Genomic DNA, 13,715 nt, shown 5'->3' with positions numbered 1-13,715 from the left:
TCTTGCCAGCTGCCTCTTTCCACCCAATGGGCTTTGTTCTCAAACTTACAGATTTTGTAGGATAATTGACTATGCTTTTTTTCAAATTTCTTAATATTGTACCTGACTTATTTCAGCATTCAGTTTCTTGTCTCAAAATTGTCCCTGAATAACATAAAATCGCTTTGGTCCACTGTGCCATTTCTTATGGTACAGGTGAGATTTTTTTGTTTTTTTGTTTTTTTGTTTTGTTTTTCTCTCTCGTCATTGAAGACTTGGCTAATTGAAATAAATAGTAGAAACCATCGTGAGTTTCTCTCCGATTCTCCAAAGAAAGACATTTCAAAGAGAGGAAGATGCTGCCACATTTTAAGAAGGGCATATTATATAGGATAGTATATAATTAAACACAGTGCAGTCCAAGAAGAAGAAAAAATAAATTGGTTGCTTCTCGTATTACCAGTTTAGTTTATATATTTCAAAACATAATAGACATACATATCTGATTCTAATATATATCAAGCTTAAATAAAAATGCGTCTCAAATAAAACAAAGCCAGGACTGGACAAGGGGAGGTAACTCTACAGGCCCCCTGAATACAGAAGGACAACATATCTCTCCTCCTTTGACCAGCGATCTCTAGAAGGATTACCAGGGGGAACAGCTGGAGACAACAGTGGTGCCTGTGACAGGTATTTTAATCTCAACACACATACATATATTTATATATATGTATTTATGCACTGCCTTCTCAGTAAAATAGACATACTTTGAAATTAATCCTCTAGTGACATAGCACAGAGAAAGTGTGGTAGTGTACGTGGATCTGCCCATCCCTATATGCAAGGGAACAATTAGAGTAATCTATCGTGTGGATGAGATCAGCAATCTTTGACTGAGGGATTGCAGCCCATTCCTGTATGAAGGAGTCTCGGGAGGCTGGCTCACACCAGCATTTTCACAGGGAGTGGTCTTGAGTGGACCTCACATGTTCAATAGGGTTCATATCTGGTGATTGGCCAGGACATGGAAGATTTGTGATGCTTTGATTGTCTTTTCACCTCTGTGTTGCACGAGTAGCTGGCTAGTGGCAACTGGTGACCTGCTTTATTAATTTTGTTCTGTAGAACAGTTTTTAATTATATTTTTTTTTCTCCAAAGAGGATAGCATGCTTGGTATCTGCACTGACCAGCCTTCTACACTGTGCTAGTGTCTTTGAAGAATGGTGTCCCAGTACAGTTGACTTTGTGCAATGAAAAGGTGGAAAGACATTTTAAAAAAGTGGAGGTCTATTAAATAGTGAGAAGGCAGTGTAAACAGCAATAATCCAAATTAATGAGTCAAAATAAGTAAGTGAATTTCAAAGGTGACAGAAGTATACGGTTAGAAAAGTAAATGTACATATTTTACATACTAAGAACATAATTCTGTGGATTTGAAATGTATTTTAATATACCTGTTGCCTGGAAATGGTAACAAATACTGCATGATAAATGCACCATAAGCATTTTCGCTTTCACTCAGTATTTAATTAGTCTTGTCTTTGTTTTACTTTTGGTATATGCTAAAATCAAAGAACACGTAATATGAGTGATAAAATGGTATAATGGAGAGGTGCATAATCAAATGTATTGCATTTTTTAGTTTTGCTGTGAATAAATAGTGTATTGTAAGTTAGCTGATATTCAGGATACTATCATATACGATGTCAATGCATGTTCTATTTAACTGCATTGTGTAATTGTCATGCAGACAATTGTGGATTGAGGGAATTTTGGTACTTAAGCATAACTCCCTTAAATGAAACCCATATAAGTTACTTAATGTATAATCTTCACTTATTGGGAATAGCAAGTGTATATATTATAACCATAGGGTACAATTGTAGTGATAATAACCAGGCATCAGTTATTTACTTGAGCAACAATAATAATTCTATCATTAGTCTTCAGTATGTACTGTTCTCATCGTTTATCATAAAAAAATGTACAAAATAAAGCACTTCCTAAACTTAAATAATAACACTATCTTATTTTGACTCAACTGTTTAAATTAATTCAAGACAAGCAAATCTTAAGGTTCTTTGCTCTGTCTTATAGAAATATCTTAAGCTGTCTTCAACTCATGTGCTTTTAAAAATATATACTACTTTGGCAATAGTGTCTCCAGCTGTTCTCTATATATGTATGTGTGTATTTGTCTTCCAGAGGGATATGATTTACTGGAAGGTGGGTCATTGCTAAACGAGGATACTTTACAAGACGATGAAGCAGAAAGCTCTTCAGCATTGCAGGAGCTAGACCACCTATGTAGAGAAGACCTTCCTCACAGTCAGCACAGCACCTGTTCCACAGTCACTGCTATATCTGTCACTCCAGCATCCCCCCCTGCTTTCAGGGTCCCACTAACGAATACATCTGCAGCTGACACGGCTGTGCCCCAAGTAATTCAGACCTTCAAAGAGTCTGCCAACATGGTTGCCGCTTTCAACCTGCAGTGGAAGGATGAGATATCTGCTATGCGTTATGAGTTGTCAGAATTACGCAAAGACATCTGCGGAGAACTGAAAACCTTCAACAGTAATTTTCTCAATTTCACTCAGTGCTACAACATGTGGTCCCTTGGCAGAGAGGACCACGCATGTGCAGACCGTGTGTCTGTGGGCATCCAGGCTGGAACAAGCGGCTTAGTAAGACAGAGCACAGAGGAAACATCTCACCTCCTGCCTGAACCTGCCACACTGAATGTACTGGACTCAAGCACCAATACAGAGGTCACTGAAGACACTACTGCCACAGAGGAGCTGGCAGAGGCTGAATTAAGTGCTGGCCCAAGAACAACAGAAGACCACTCACAAGATATTAAAAGAAGGAGGGCCAAAAGACGGGCAGCTGGCAAAAGAAGTGCCAGTCTCGAATTGTGGACCAGAAAATACAGCAGTCCACCCATGTCATATCTGTCATTATCATTTTGATCATTTATATTATGCGACAGGATGAAACATATTTTTCGGATGCGCAGATAGCGTGTAATGCTGAATTTGACAGCCCGGTGCTTACAAAACAGAATAAGAGAACAAAAACATAAAAGCTTAAAATCTGTATAAAAAAATAAAGAACTAAAATTCAACACCCAATTTTTACTATGCAGAGAAGATTATTGTGAGGCTGCTATGCGAAATCTGTTTGCAATTTAAATGCGATAATTGTAAATGAATGAGGGAATTTTGAGTTTTAAACGAGTATTGAAAATAAATAGTTTGAAATTAATTGATATAACTCTCAAATATGTAGAAGTATCTTACGATGTCATGTTCAACACCAAGTGCCACAGCAGCAGTCTAATCTGCTTCAATCACAGGGGCAAGGGCAGGGTAGGTACAGTCAGTGCCATTGTAACCCTTATTTTAAACCCATATGTGTCTGAACCATTAATGAAAATGAATGTATCTGGATACAACTAAAATACTTAACCCTTACATTGGCCTTATTTAACTTTTACATTTGAGAATGAAAAAAAATGTATATGTTCTTATTCTTTAAAAACAATCAGTTCTGTTTAGCACAAGAAAAAAATGTATATATTGTGAAATAATCCATCTTTTCAGACACTAACCAAATTTAACTGGAAATTGTATATCTTTTTGGGGGAAACCCTCATTTCATTCGTGCCTTGGGGGCTTTGTGCCCATGGCTTTGCCACTTGTTTATTTTGCTCTGCAAACGTAGCATCTCCCTCTTTATACATTCCTACCTACGCCTCTGCCCATGCAGGTTAGGGTTCATTTGATCTACTCTCTTTTGCTTCAGAATTGAAAACTAAATTCCTGCATGCATACTTATTGTCTGCAAGGCAGAACAATACCTCTGGGCAATCTTCTCCGAGATACTGTTAAACCCTTTCTGTTTATGTGACCTTTATTTTAGTGATTCAAGCAACAATACTTTCTAACTTGTATTCTGCTGGTGTTGTACTAAGCACCATTCATATTTCTTTCTATTCCATGTTATGTCTACGACCTACTATGTATGCCAAATGTCTTTAAAAATTCTAAGGAAAATACCCTGATTGGGATGAATTTAAGGAGCTGACAAAAAAGGGGGTGTGGGAGGGGATTGAAGTTGCAGGAAACCAAACATTTTTCAATTTTTCACTCGTGACTTTGCCAAGATTCAGCAATGTTTTAAACTACGATAAAGCCCCATTAATACAATTTTAACTGAGTAATTGAGTAGGCTATTAAATATAATGTTCATGTTCAAATTAGCCAATTTCAGTTGATATTAAAAGTTAAAATCTTATAGTTAACTAGATATACATTTTTGTTGTAATACCCTCTTTCATTTTTGAATGATTTATAAGTATGATAATGCCTCTGTGCTTTCCTACACATTTGCTCTGAAATACCAATCAACAGACCTTGATGTCAAACACTGATCAACCTTTTTCCTTCAGTAAATAATAATGATCTTTATTATTATCATTATTATAATATAAGGTTTATATTTAGTGATTATCATGAATTGTTTTTTGTCAGTTTTGTCAATGAAATAAACATTGTTTGCCAGTTATGTTCTTCATTGATATTATATATCTAGAGAATTGTTATGCAAAATTACATGTTTATCACAACATTGTAGAGTTGGGCATGAGACAGAGATTATTGTGTAATTTGAAATCATTCAAAACATGAAAGGAATGACAAAGGATATTATTACAAATTGGAATCTTGATGCATAATTTGTGGAATTTCATATTTTTCTTTAAAGTAACAGTAATTACTTATAGTTATAGTCAGAACACATCTCTTTATGCAAAATACAATGAATTGAATGCGTGGTTATTAAAGTGTTAATGATTTAAGAATATATTCGCAGAAAAGGAAAGGTTTAATTTAAAATTCTGTTTAGGTTAATATAATGTATGCATCCATATTTCATATACACAATATTTGCAATAATGTATTGTGTGTTTTTCACAAAGCTCTTCAGTAAAATGAAAATCTAATATGAAAAATGTTACAACAGCAACAACTTTAATGGGAAGGCATGACATCAGGGTTTTACAGTATCTGAAAATTGTGATTTTCTCTGTTAATGATTTACATATAGAATGTATGTATATATCTGTATGTTTATGTGTGTGTACGTGTGTGTGTTTGTACATGTATATATTTGTAAACATATGAATTTCAAGACTGCTATAAGATATCTATCATTTGGGATTTTAACGTCATCCAACAATCGTTTGTGCGCTTTCTTCAGCTATACTCTGGGTCCTTAAATAGGGGTAGAAAAATCATTCCAAATCATGTTCACCCCAGAAATGCAATGCAGGCCTTGTACTTCGTGGCATTGGCAGTCTTAGTGATGATACACGTCTAAAGTGACAGCGTTTTTGGTTAGTGATATTTTGAGGAACGTGACAGACATTCCAGGAATCTTCCATAACAACCACAATCCCCTCCTCGTTATCCAATGGATTTTCTTTTGGATGAACAATTTAGCCATCAAACACATCTTCTCCTACCTCTCTTCATCAGTTGCATGAAATATTGATGACTGAATGTATTTGTATTCCTAACAACTCTTTCTGGACCTTATGGATTCCATAATATGGTGTGCCAAAGTAGGTTTTTTTGGGGGCAAGCAGTGACCCAAACATTAGTTCCATGTCCCTCATCTGGAACCTGACAGCATATTTGTATATGTATTTTCCCAGTTGCGCTAGCTGGAAATGTTGAAGGATCTATAAACATTGGCTGTGGACAGGACGATGTGTTATAGGATATGACTGTAATTGGCCATCTGTGGTTTTAAAGATTGAAAAATCCCAGTGGAATACATGGTTTTATTCTGCCCAAGGCCACAGGACATTTCATGAGTACCAAAATACCTTTCAGATGGACATAAATTCTGCCATGTTACACACCACTGTAAACCTCTGTCTCCTTCTACATGTGTCCTAAATCTGTGTTCTATTCCTCAAAGCAGCTGTTTTACTGACTTTAGAAATAGGACTTTGATCCTTGATATAATCCTGTCACATAGCTGGTGGAGTTCTGGATGTATTCAGAGGCTTTTATCCATGTTCCTACCAGATTACAGTGGCAAAACAAGCCTTTACTGTCTTTACAACTTTTCAATCTGTCAAGAATTTCAAACTGGAATACAATTGTAGCACTGCCTAGTCTAAGTCTAGCTGTGAAGATCTCACCTGGAAGAGCAAGAATTAAGTCTGGTATTGTACATTCTGTGCTTTTTGGGCATCATCTTCATCTTCAAGCAATACATCTCTTCCCGGAAACAGTGGAAACATCTCTGTCGTAGTGCAATGGATGAGAGATTTTGTTTTGTATAGGTCAGGACAATTAGTGAAATTATTTTACTTTCTGACCATACTGTCTTAATTTGGGTGACTTGTTTGAAAGTATGGAACTGAGAATCCATTGTGGTAACACAAAGTGATTGGAACGTGTATGTAAATTCAGCATTGTCGATGGATAACCTAAATTATATGAACATTTTCGACTTGATAAAGAGAATGGTCTTGGAATAAATTTGAATATTTCAATTCCCTCTCCAGGGGATCACAAAATCTCAGTGTATACAGTGTAACTTTGAGTTTATTCTCTTCTCAAATCCCTGTTAGGGAGCAGAGCCCATAGAGAGGAATACACATTACATGGGAGCCTACTAAATCCAAGAGCATGAGGTTAAACCTAAATACTATATTATTTGCCAAAACAGTATTATTTTACTCCATACTCAGAGTCCACTATATTTCCTTAAATATGAAATCTGGTGTTTTGTTTTTAACCAAGTAAAATTATTTATTTTCATTTCATTTTTATTTTATTTGATCTGAAGAAGACAGGGATATTTAATTGCATCCCCATTGTAAAGAGATATTGGTTTCCATTTTTGCCATTTTCACAAATTCCAAGAAAGTAGAAGCCTTCACACACCAACAGCAAGCTTGAAGTGGGTTCAGTGTACACTACAGCATTAATTGTGTCTTCTTCTTACAATCTTATCCCCATACAATACATCCCCCACCTTTGGTTTAGTTTTTTCCAGACGGGCTAAAGTTGTGACTCGGGTTTCTTGCTTCCATTGTGTGTTTAATAATGCCGCAATTTTCAGAGTTTGCCTATCCTCTGCAAACAATTAAAAGAATAGCTATAAAAATGATTTGTGATTAAAATGAAATAAAATAGACCACAAATGAAGTGTTTGCCCATTTATAGTGACCTCACTCAGTACTGTGTTTTTGACACAGCATGAGCTCTACGAGTGGACCAACATTTGTCAGTGATGGTAAGACATTGAAATATCTTCCCCATCTTTAAAATTGGCAAATAATTAACATCAAACTTCCTTTTCAAGTCACTCATGTGTTTTTTTGTTTAATTATCTTCTTGTTAATTATTATTGTTCTGTGCATCTATAGTGTTCCTATTAACTAAATGTCTTGTATTGCTCAACACCATTCAATACCAATCAATACCAGTTATCTCTCCTCATTTCTCAAGATTGATATGGCTATTAGGTAATTGCTTCTGGGCTGATGTTGGGTGAGCAGTGACAGCCCTTTACTCCTCATGTGAGCTACTGAAGGCAGTAACCTATTATTTTGCCTTAATATTGTTAGATTTGGGCAATGGGTCGTTAGGGCATAAACACCATTAGTCAATTCGACTGACTCTCAACTACTGCTTTGGTCTTTTTAACTTTGAATCTATTTAATTGTCTATGAAAATGTTGGTTGTTGTAACTTTATGTTGAAAATGTATAATGTTTTGTGAGTCAACACAAAGAGGTAAAAGAGTTTGAAAAGTGTGTGCCCTTGTTTTTTAGGTTTTCCAGTCGGGGGTTTTGGAGGATTCATAGCTTTACCAGCAGTCAAAACCCAATAAACAGCACAGCCCTTTGTGAGAAATGAATGTGGGGATCCCAAATCATTTGAATAGGACAAACACAAGTTCATATTTCTTGATATGTATAATAAAGGAGGGAAGGTGGTTAGAATTCTAAATCAAAAGCTGCATAAAAGAATATGTAAATGAAATAAATATCAACAATTTATCAAATTAAACTTATCTGGGGACATGTTTAAAAAAAACAAAATTATAAACCTTATCCATAGCATGGCTCAGGTACACAGCATTATCAATCTCAAATGCATTCTCCTTGTACTAAGTTATAACCCTCTTTTCATTTTAGGCGCCCGTAGCTTAGCTGGTGGGCGTAAAATGTACGGTAGGTCTTGTAGGGGTAATTGTCTTTAAAGTTTCTTTGTCTGTTGTTGATAAATCTGTTCACAACATCTCTGTGTAGTACTGTTATCCAAATTAGGGGCAAATGGGTCCAACAAATATGTTTTTGTTTTGTTAAATACTTTTAGGATTCATTTTTTTCAAAACAGTACCTCAATTCGACTTGTACAATCCAAACATATTAAACTAAGGAAGACTATCGAGATGGCTTTCAGAGCATCTTACGAATATAGTGTTTTATTATAGTGGTTGTTTTTTTTTTTTTTTTTTGGTTTGTTTGTTTTTTGTCTAGGTTGTCTCAATTTTTAAACTTTTAGAATGTTGCCTATAGGCAAGCACTGCATTTCAAATTTGCTGGGTAAACAACGAAGAGTAAATATGAACAATTTCCTTAAAATATTGCTTCTCAAAAATTATTTGACCAGTTGAAAAGGAGACCTGAAGGAGATCATAACTGTAACCATACATTTCTCTTGTCAAAGGTTACAGTTTGTTTGGATGCCAGAATCAAAACAAATTAAATAATCGAATTGGCTGGAGAATAATTTCAAAGTAATGGAACATGAAAAATGAAGACTCATATTAGGTTTTCTGGAAGAACAATGTCTTTATCTCACTCTACTGATCAGAAGTTAAATATTAGCACTGCCCTTGTTAATGAATATGTCAGTGTGCCAGATACAAAATTTGCTGGAAAAAACTTTGGACTTATCTCAGCATTCTGATGTGATTTTTTATTTGTCTTCTGTTTCAGCCTTCTGAAAATATTTTACATTTCATAAATTTGCTCTGGAACAGAGGCTTAATCATGTTTCCAGTTGTTGTCAGAGCAAATTGTATAATATCGCTCAGAATTAAGTCGTCTTGATATAAGTGTTACACCACTCTTTAGAATGAGGTAATTACTTCTCAGTTGGTATTATTTTGAAATTATGTTGTATTAGTATTCAAAGCCATAATGACAAAGGGGTGTCTCCTCCTGTGAAACAAAAGTAAGAGCAAACCCATGTATTATCCTTTATCCAAGCAAAACATTTGAACTGACAGAAAAGGTAATCAAAGTGCTATTTAAATTAATATTTTGAAAATAACACTTAAAATATATAAAATAAAAATGTGACAAGCTGATATAATGAAAATATATATTCTCTATAAAAAAATCCCATTTAATTCAACATTGTCTATGTTATTTTTGGATTTTGTTTTTGTAATTGTTTTAATGGAATTACCTTTTTATTGGTAGTGTTTTTATATCAACAAAAGGGTCACACTTTAAGATAAAGTGGTGTGATTCCTCAAGAATTAATATATGAATACCACAGGATATATGCATGTGTTAATCCTGTGGTATTCATATATTAATTAATTAATTGCACTACCTTATTTTAAAGAATTATCAACAAAGACCGGTTGTCATTTAGTATCAGAACACCTCTATCTAGGGGGTGCAATTCAATGAGAGTTTTGAGCTTTGCATATACCTTGATAAAGCTTTATGTTACAACCATTTTTGAGATTGCGGACATATAAAATGTATAATTTTAATGGAAAACAAACAAACTATCATTTGTTTGTACTTCCTCATCATCAGTAAGAAGTCTGAGAACAAGAGAACATCACACTCAAATGCCATTCTCTACTTAATAATATTTCAAAAATGAAATTCCCTAAATTTAAAAAAAAAAAATTAAGGCCTTTATTTACTAAATATGCATCTAGTCAATTAAACAATGTATGGAAAAAACACTCATTTAAGAAGTGCATCTGTGCATCTATCTGCTGAATAGTGTTTAAAGGTTACATTTAAATAAGTGTTTAATCATAATGTATTCAATAAAATTAACCCTTAACTGTGTGTTGAGCTTAGTTGAGCTTAAGTTTCTGGAAAAATTGCAAAAATATACCCTTTAAGAATGAGAGATTAATTTATATCCTAAGCAATTCTTAGTACTTTAATCACTTGAAAATGCAAATTTTACATTATCATTTTAACGTGTAAGTAGAGGACTACAACATAGATTATACTGTTACACGTTTAAAGAGTTTGTTTCTAGGGTTTTTATCTATACACACACACAGACACGCATACATACGTACACAGTGTTGGGGAGTAACAGAATACAAGTATTTATGTTAAATATTCAGATTATAAATTTGTAAAAACTTGTTAGTTACTCAATTCAGATGAGTATTCTGAATACCAATACTTTCAGAATAATTAGGTGATTTAAGGAATATTTATTGATCACTTGAGGCACAAAACTTCTGTTGTGGTTTACATATACTATTTTGCAAAAATGTTTTTATTTACATGAAGCTAGCTAAAGAGCACATTATTCATTACCATTGTGTAAGCAGACATAAATGTAGTCTGCCATAACACTCTACTTTAATTGCATGCAGGTACAGACTTGTTCATTTTGAAAGAGAATCAGTGTATTTATGGATGGATGTATGTGTGTATGTGTGTGTGTATGTATACATATACATGTATATATATATATATATATATATATATATATATATATGCATTTGTATTTGTATCTATGTAAGTGTGTGTGCAGTGCAGTGGACAGGTGAATGTATATTTGCACATGGGCTCTTCGTAATGTATTCCAGTACCTCACAGAAATGTAACATTCTGTCACCCATCCTCTTCTGCCATTCAGTTGCACTGCTGAAACTTCAGTGAGCTCTCAGTAGTTTACTGATATATATCCTGAGTATTTATGTGTGTTTATGTGTGTATGTATATATATACACATACATACATACAGTTAGGTCCATAAATATTTGGATAGTGACACAATTGTCATCATTTTGGCTCTGTACACCACCACAATGGATTTGAAAGGAATCAATCAAGATGTGCTTTAAGTGTAGACTTTCATCTTTAATCTGAGGGTAGTTACATCCAAATTGGGTGAACGCTGTAGGAATTACATTTTTATATGTAGTCCCCCCAATTGTAGGGGCTCAAAAGTAAATGGACAAACTAACATAATCATTAATTAAATTGTGAGTTTCAATACTTTGCAGTCAATGACTGCCTGAAGTCTGGAACCCATAGACATCACCAGATGCTGGGTTTCTTCCCTGGTGATGCTCTGCCAGGCCTGCACTGCAGCTGTCTTTAGGTCCTGCTTGTTCTTGGGGCGTTTTGCCTTCAGTTTTGCCTTCAGTTTTGGACCTAACTATATATATATATATACACATCTACATCTATACACACCTTGGTCTCTGATCAAGGATTATCAGCTGTCCATCAGTGAAACCAGGAGTGCTTGAGTGGATCATAGCCACTTAATGAATGGCAGTTACTATTCAGATGTGTTTTAAAGCTGAATCACATTTGTCTAATCTTTAGGATCACATTTTCATTGAAGCTGAGTATCATCCTACTTTCCATATCTGTGAACAACAGCGAAATACTGTTGATACCTAGGCATTACTAAACTCTTTCAGAAGTCAAGTCTAAACTAATAGCAGCCTCTAAATGATATTGATAATTGTAACAATAATAATAATAATAATAATAATAATAATAATAATAATAATAATAATAATAATAATAATAATGTTATTTATAAAAGGTTATACCTCCAAAAAATGTAAAATAAGCCATATATTTTTGATACACTGCTCAGTTATATAGCTTGCTGTCCCCATGAATCACATTTGGAAATGTAGTTCTACGCTATGATAGCTTAGCTCAAGTCATTGTTAAACATAATCACTGATTTACAAGTATTTTTCATTTAATTGTTTGTGTTTTACAAACCAAAGGAACATAATTGAATTATCTACACTGTATTAGTCAATTATTACACAGGCAAGCTGTAAGTGCCATACTGGGTGCTGCTGGGTTTTAGCCTGTTATGCAGTGAGCAGAGAACATGAGGAGGAAGAGGAGGCTGATTAATCGTGTCGATCTGGGAAAATGTAAAATCCCATCCCAAACCCACTTAAGGCATCAGGTAACATGTTTGGACTTCGTGGATCAGGTCAGGAGTCAAGGCTGAGGACAGACTAACTATACAGCTAATTGAGGAGCTCCGTCCTTTTTTGGAGACTTTTACAGCTACAAACATAGCCAGCTCTGCCGGGGTAGTTATCATGTACATCAAGTCATCTTTTCATTATAACATTCCAGGCATATCAACAACAAAGCGTTAATTCAATTCTACTTGTTGCCTTGTCACTCACAGTTTTAGATCAGATATTTGTTATCATATTTCTGCTTTATCGTTTTGTCATCTTCACAGATTATTATATACTATCAATCCAAATGACTTACTTTGGTTTTAACTCAATTTGATTAACTAGGCCAGCCAATAAGTAATTTTATTAAGAAAGGTGTGTGTTTTGAAAAATACATTTTACTCTCTGCAGCTGTGTATTTTTTTTTAGTAACTTGTAGCTACCTACTGTTGTTTTATTGTTCAGTGAAACATTAATAGTAAGACCATTTACAATCTCATTGATTTATTTTCACATATTATGGCAAGTAGTTCAGGATCATTTCGGCATTTGAAATATTTTAAACTAGTATAATTACAGCTTGTTGTATATTATTGGTTTAAATCTCAATATACTGACACCTTTATATGATAGCACTTTCAATACATTTTCCATCTCTGTAAGTGGGAGACATGTTAATAGTTAATTGGTTTGGATTTAGGCTCAACAACTAAATTGTCTTGTTAAATAATACAGGTTTTACTTTTCAATTTATCAAAATATAGAAACTTAAAACAAGAGTACACATGAATGGCTGATTAATCCATATTAACAATAATCAAATAGACCTAGTAATTGTGTAAGGTGTTTACAGTATTTTTTTTATGCATATATTAGTGTCTTATCAAATGTGTTGTGTTCTGGTGTACATGCGAAGTCTGTGTTTTGATTGTGAATAGAAATGTTTTGTTCCATGGCAAAAACCTATCAAAATGATCAAAAACAGTAACATCAAATACATTCCTAATAATTAAGTCTGGGATAACTCTCATGGCCATTCATATATATATATATATATATATATATATATATATATATATATATATATATATATATATATATATTCAAAAATACAATGTTAAGGACATTAGACAAGTATATTTATCATTATTATTGAATTGTATCACCTTCATACTGCTAAGTTAACTTTTGTTCTGCCTATATTGAGATGACTTGGGGGGGTTACAATATGCAACATAACACTCTCTATAACTGCATACTCTTTAAGAATCACCTTGATGTCCCAGTGTTAGATTCTGCATGTTTCTCTTACCAAATGAGAAGTAACTATGTTAATGTATTTCAATTAGATATCCATTTGGAAAGTAACAGAGTTACCCAGTAACTCCAACAACTAAAGTTCAATCAATGTCAATCACAAGGTTTCACCACTGTATGTATATATGTATACAGGCTAGAATTTGTTTTTATATTTT

General features: G+C 34.0%; 1 protein-coding gene across 1 annotated transcript in view; it reads left to right on the top strand.

Moving 5' to 3' along the window:
- Nucleotides 1–2,984, top strand: part of LOC136757590 (disks large-associated protein 2-like) — an 88,233-nt gene extending 85,249 nt beyond the window's left edge. Inside the window, exon 5 of the mRNA XM_066712411.1 lies at nt 2,189–2,984. Coding sequence (XP_066568508.1) covers nt 2,189–2,955 — 767 coding nt within the window. The 3' untranslated portion in view covers nt 2,956–2,984. The remainder of the gene's footprint in view (nt 1–2,188) is intronic.
- The last annotated feature ends 10,731 nt before the right edge of the window (nt 2,985–13,715 follow it).

This window comes from Amia ocellicauda, chromosome 1 (genome assembly GCF_036373705.1).
Source record: "Amia ocellicauda isolate fAmiCal2 chromosome 1, fAmiCal2.hap1, whole genome shotgun sequence".
Lineage (NCBI taxonomy): Eukaryota > Metazoa > Chordata > Actinopteri > Amiiformes > Amiidae > Amia > Amia ocellicauda.
The sequence above is the reverse complement of the archived record's forward strand: the minus strand, read 5'-3'. Positions and strand labels throughout refer to the sequence as shown.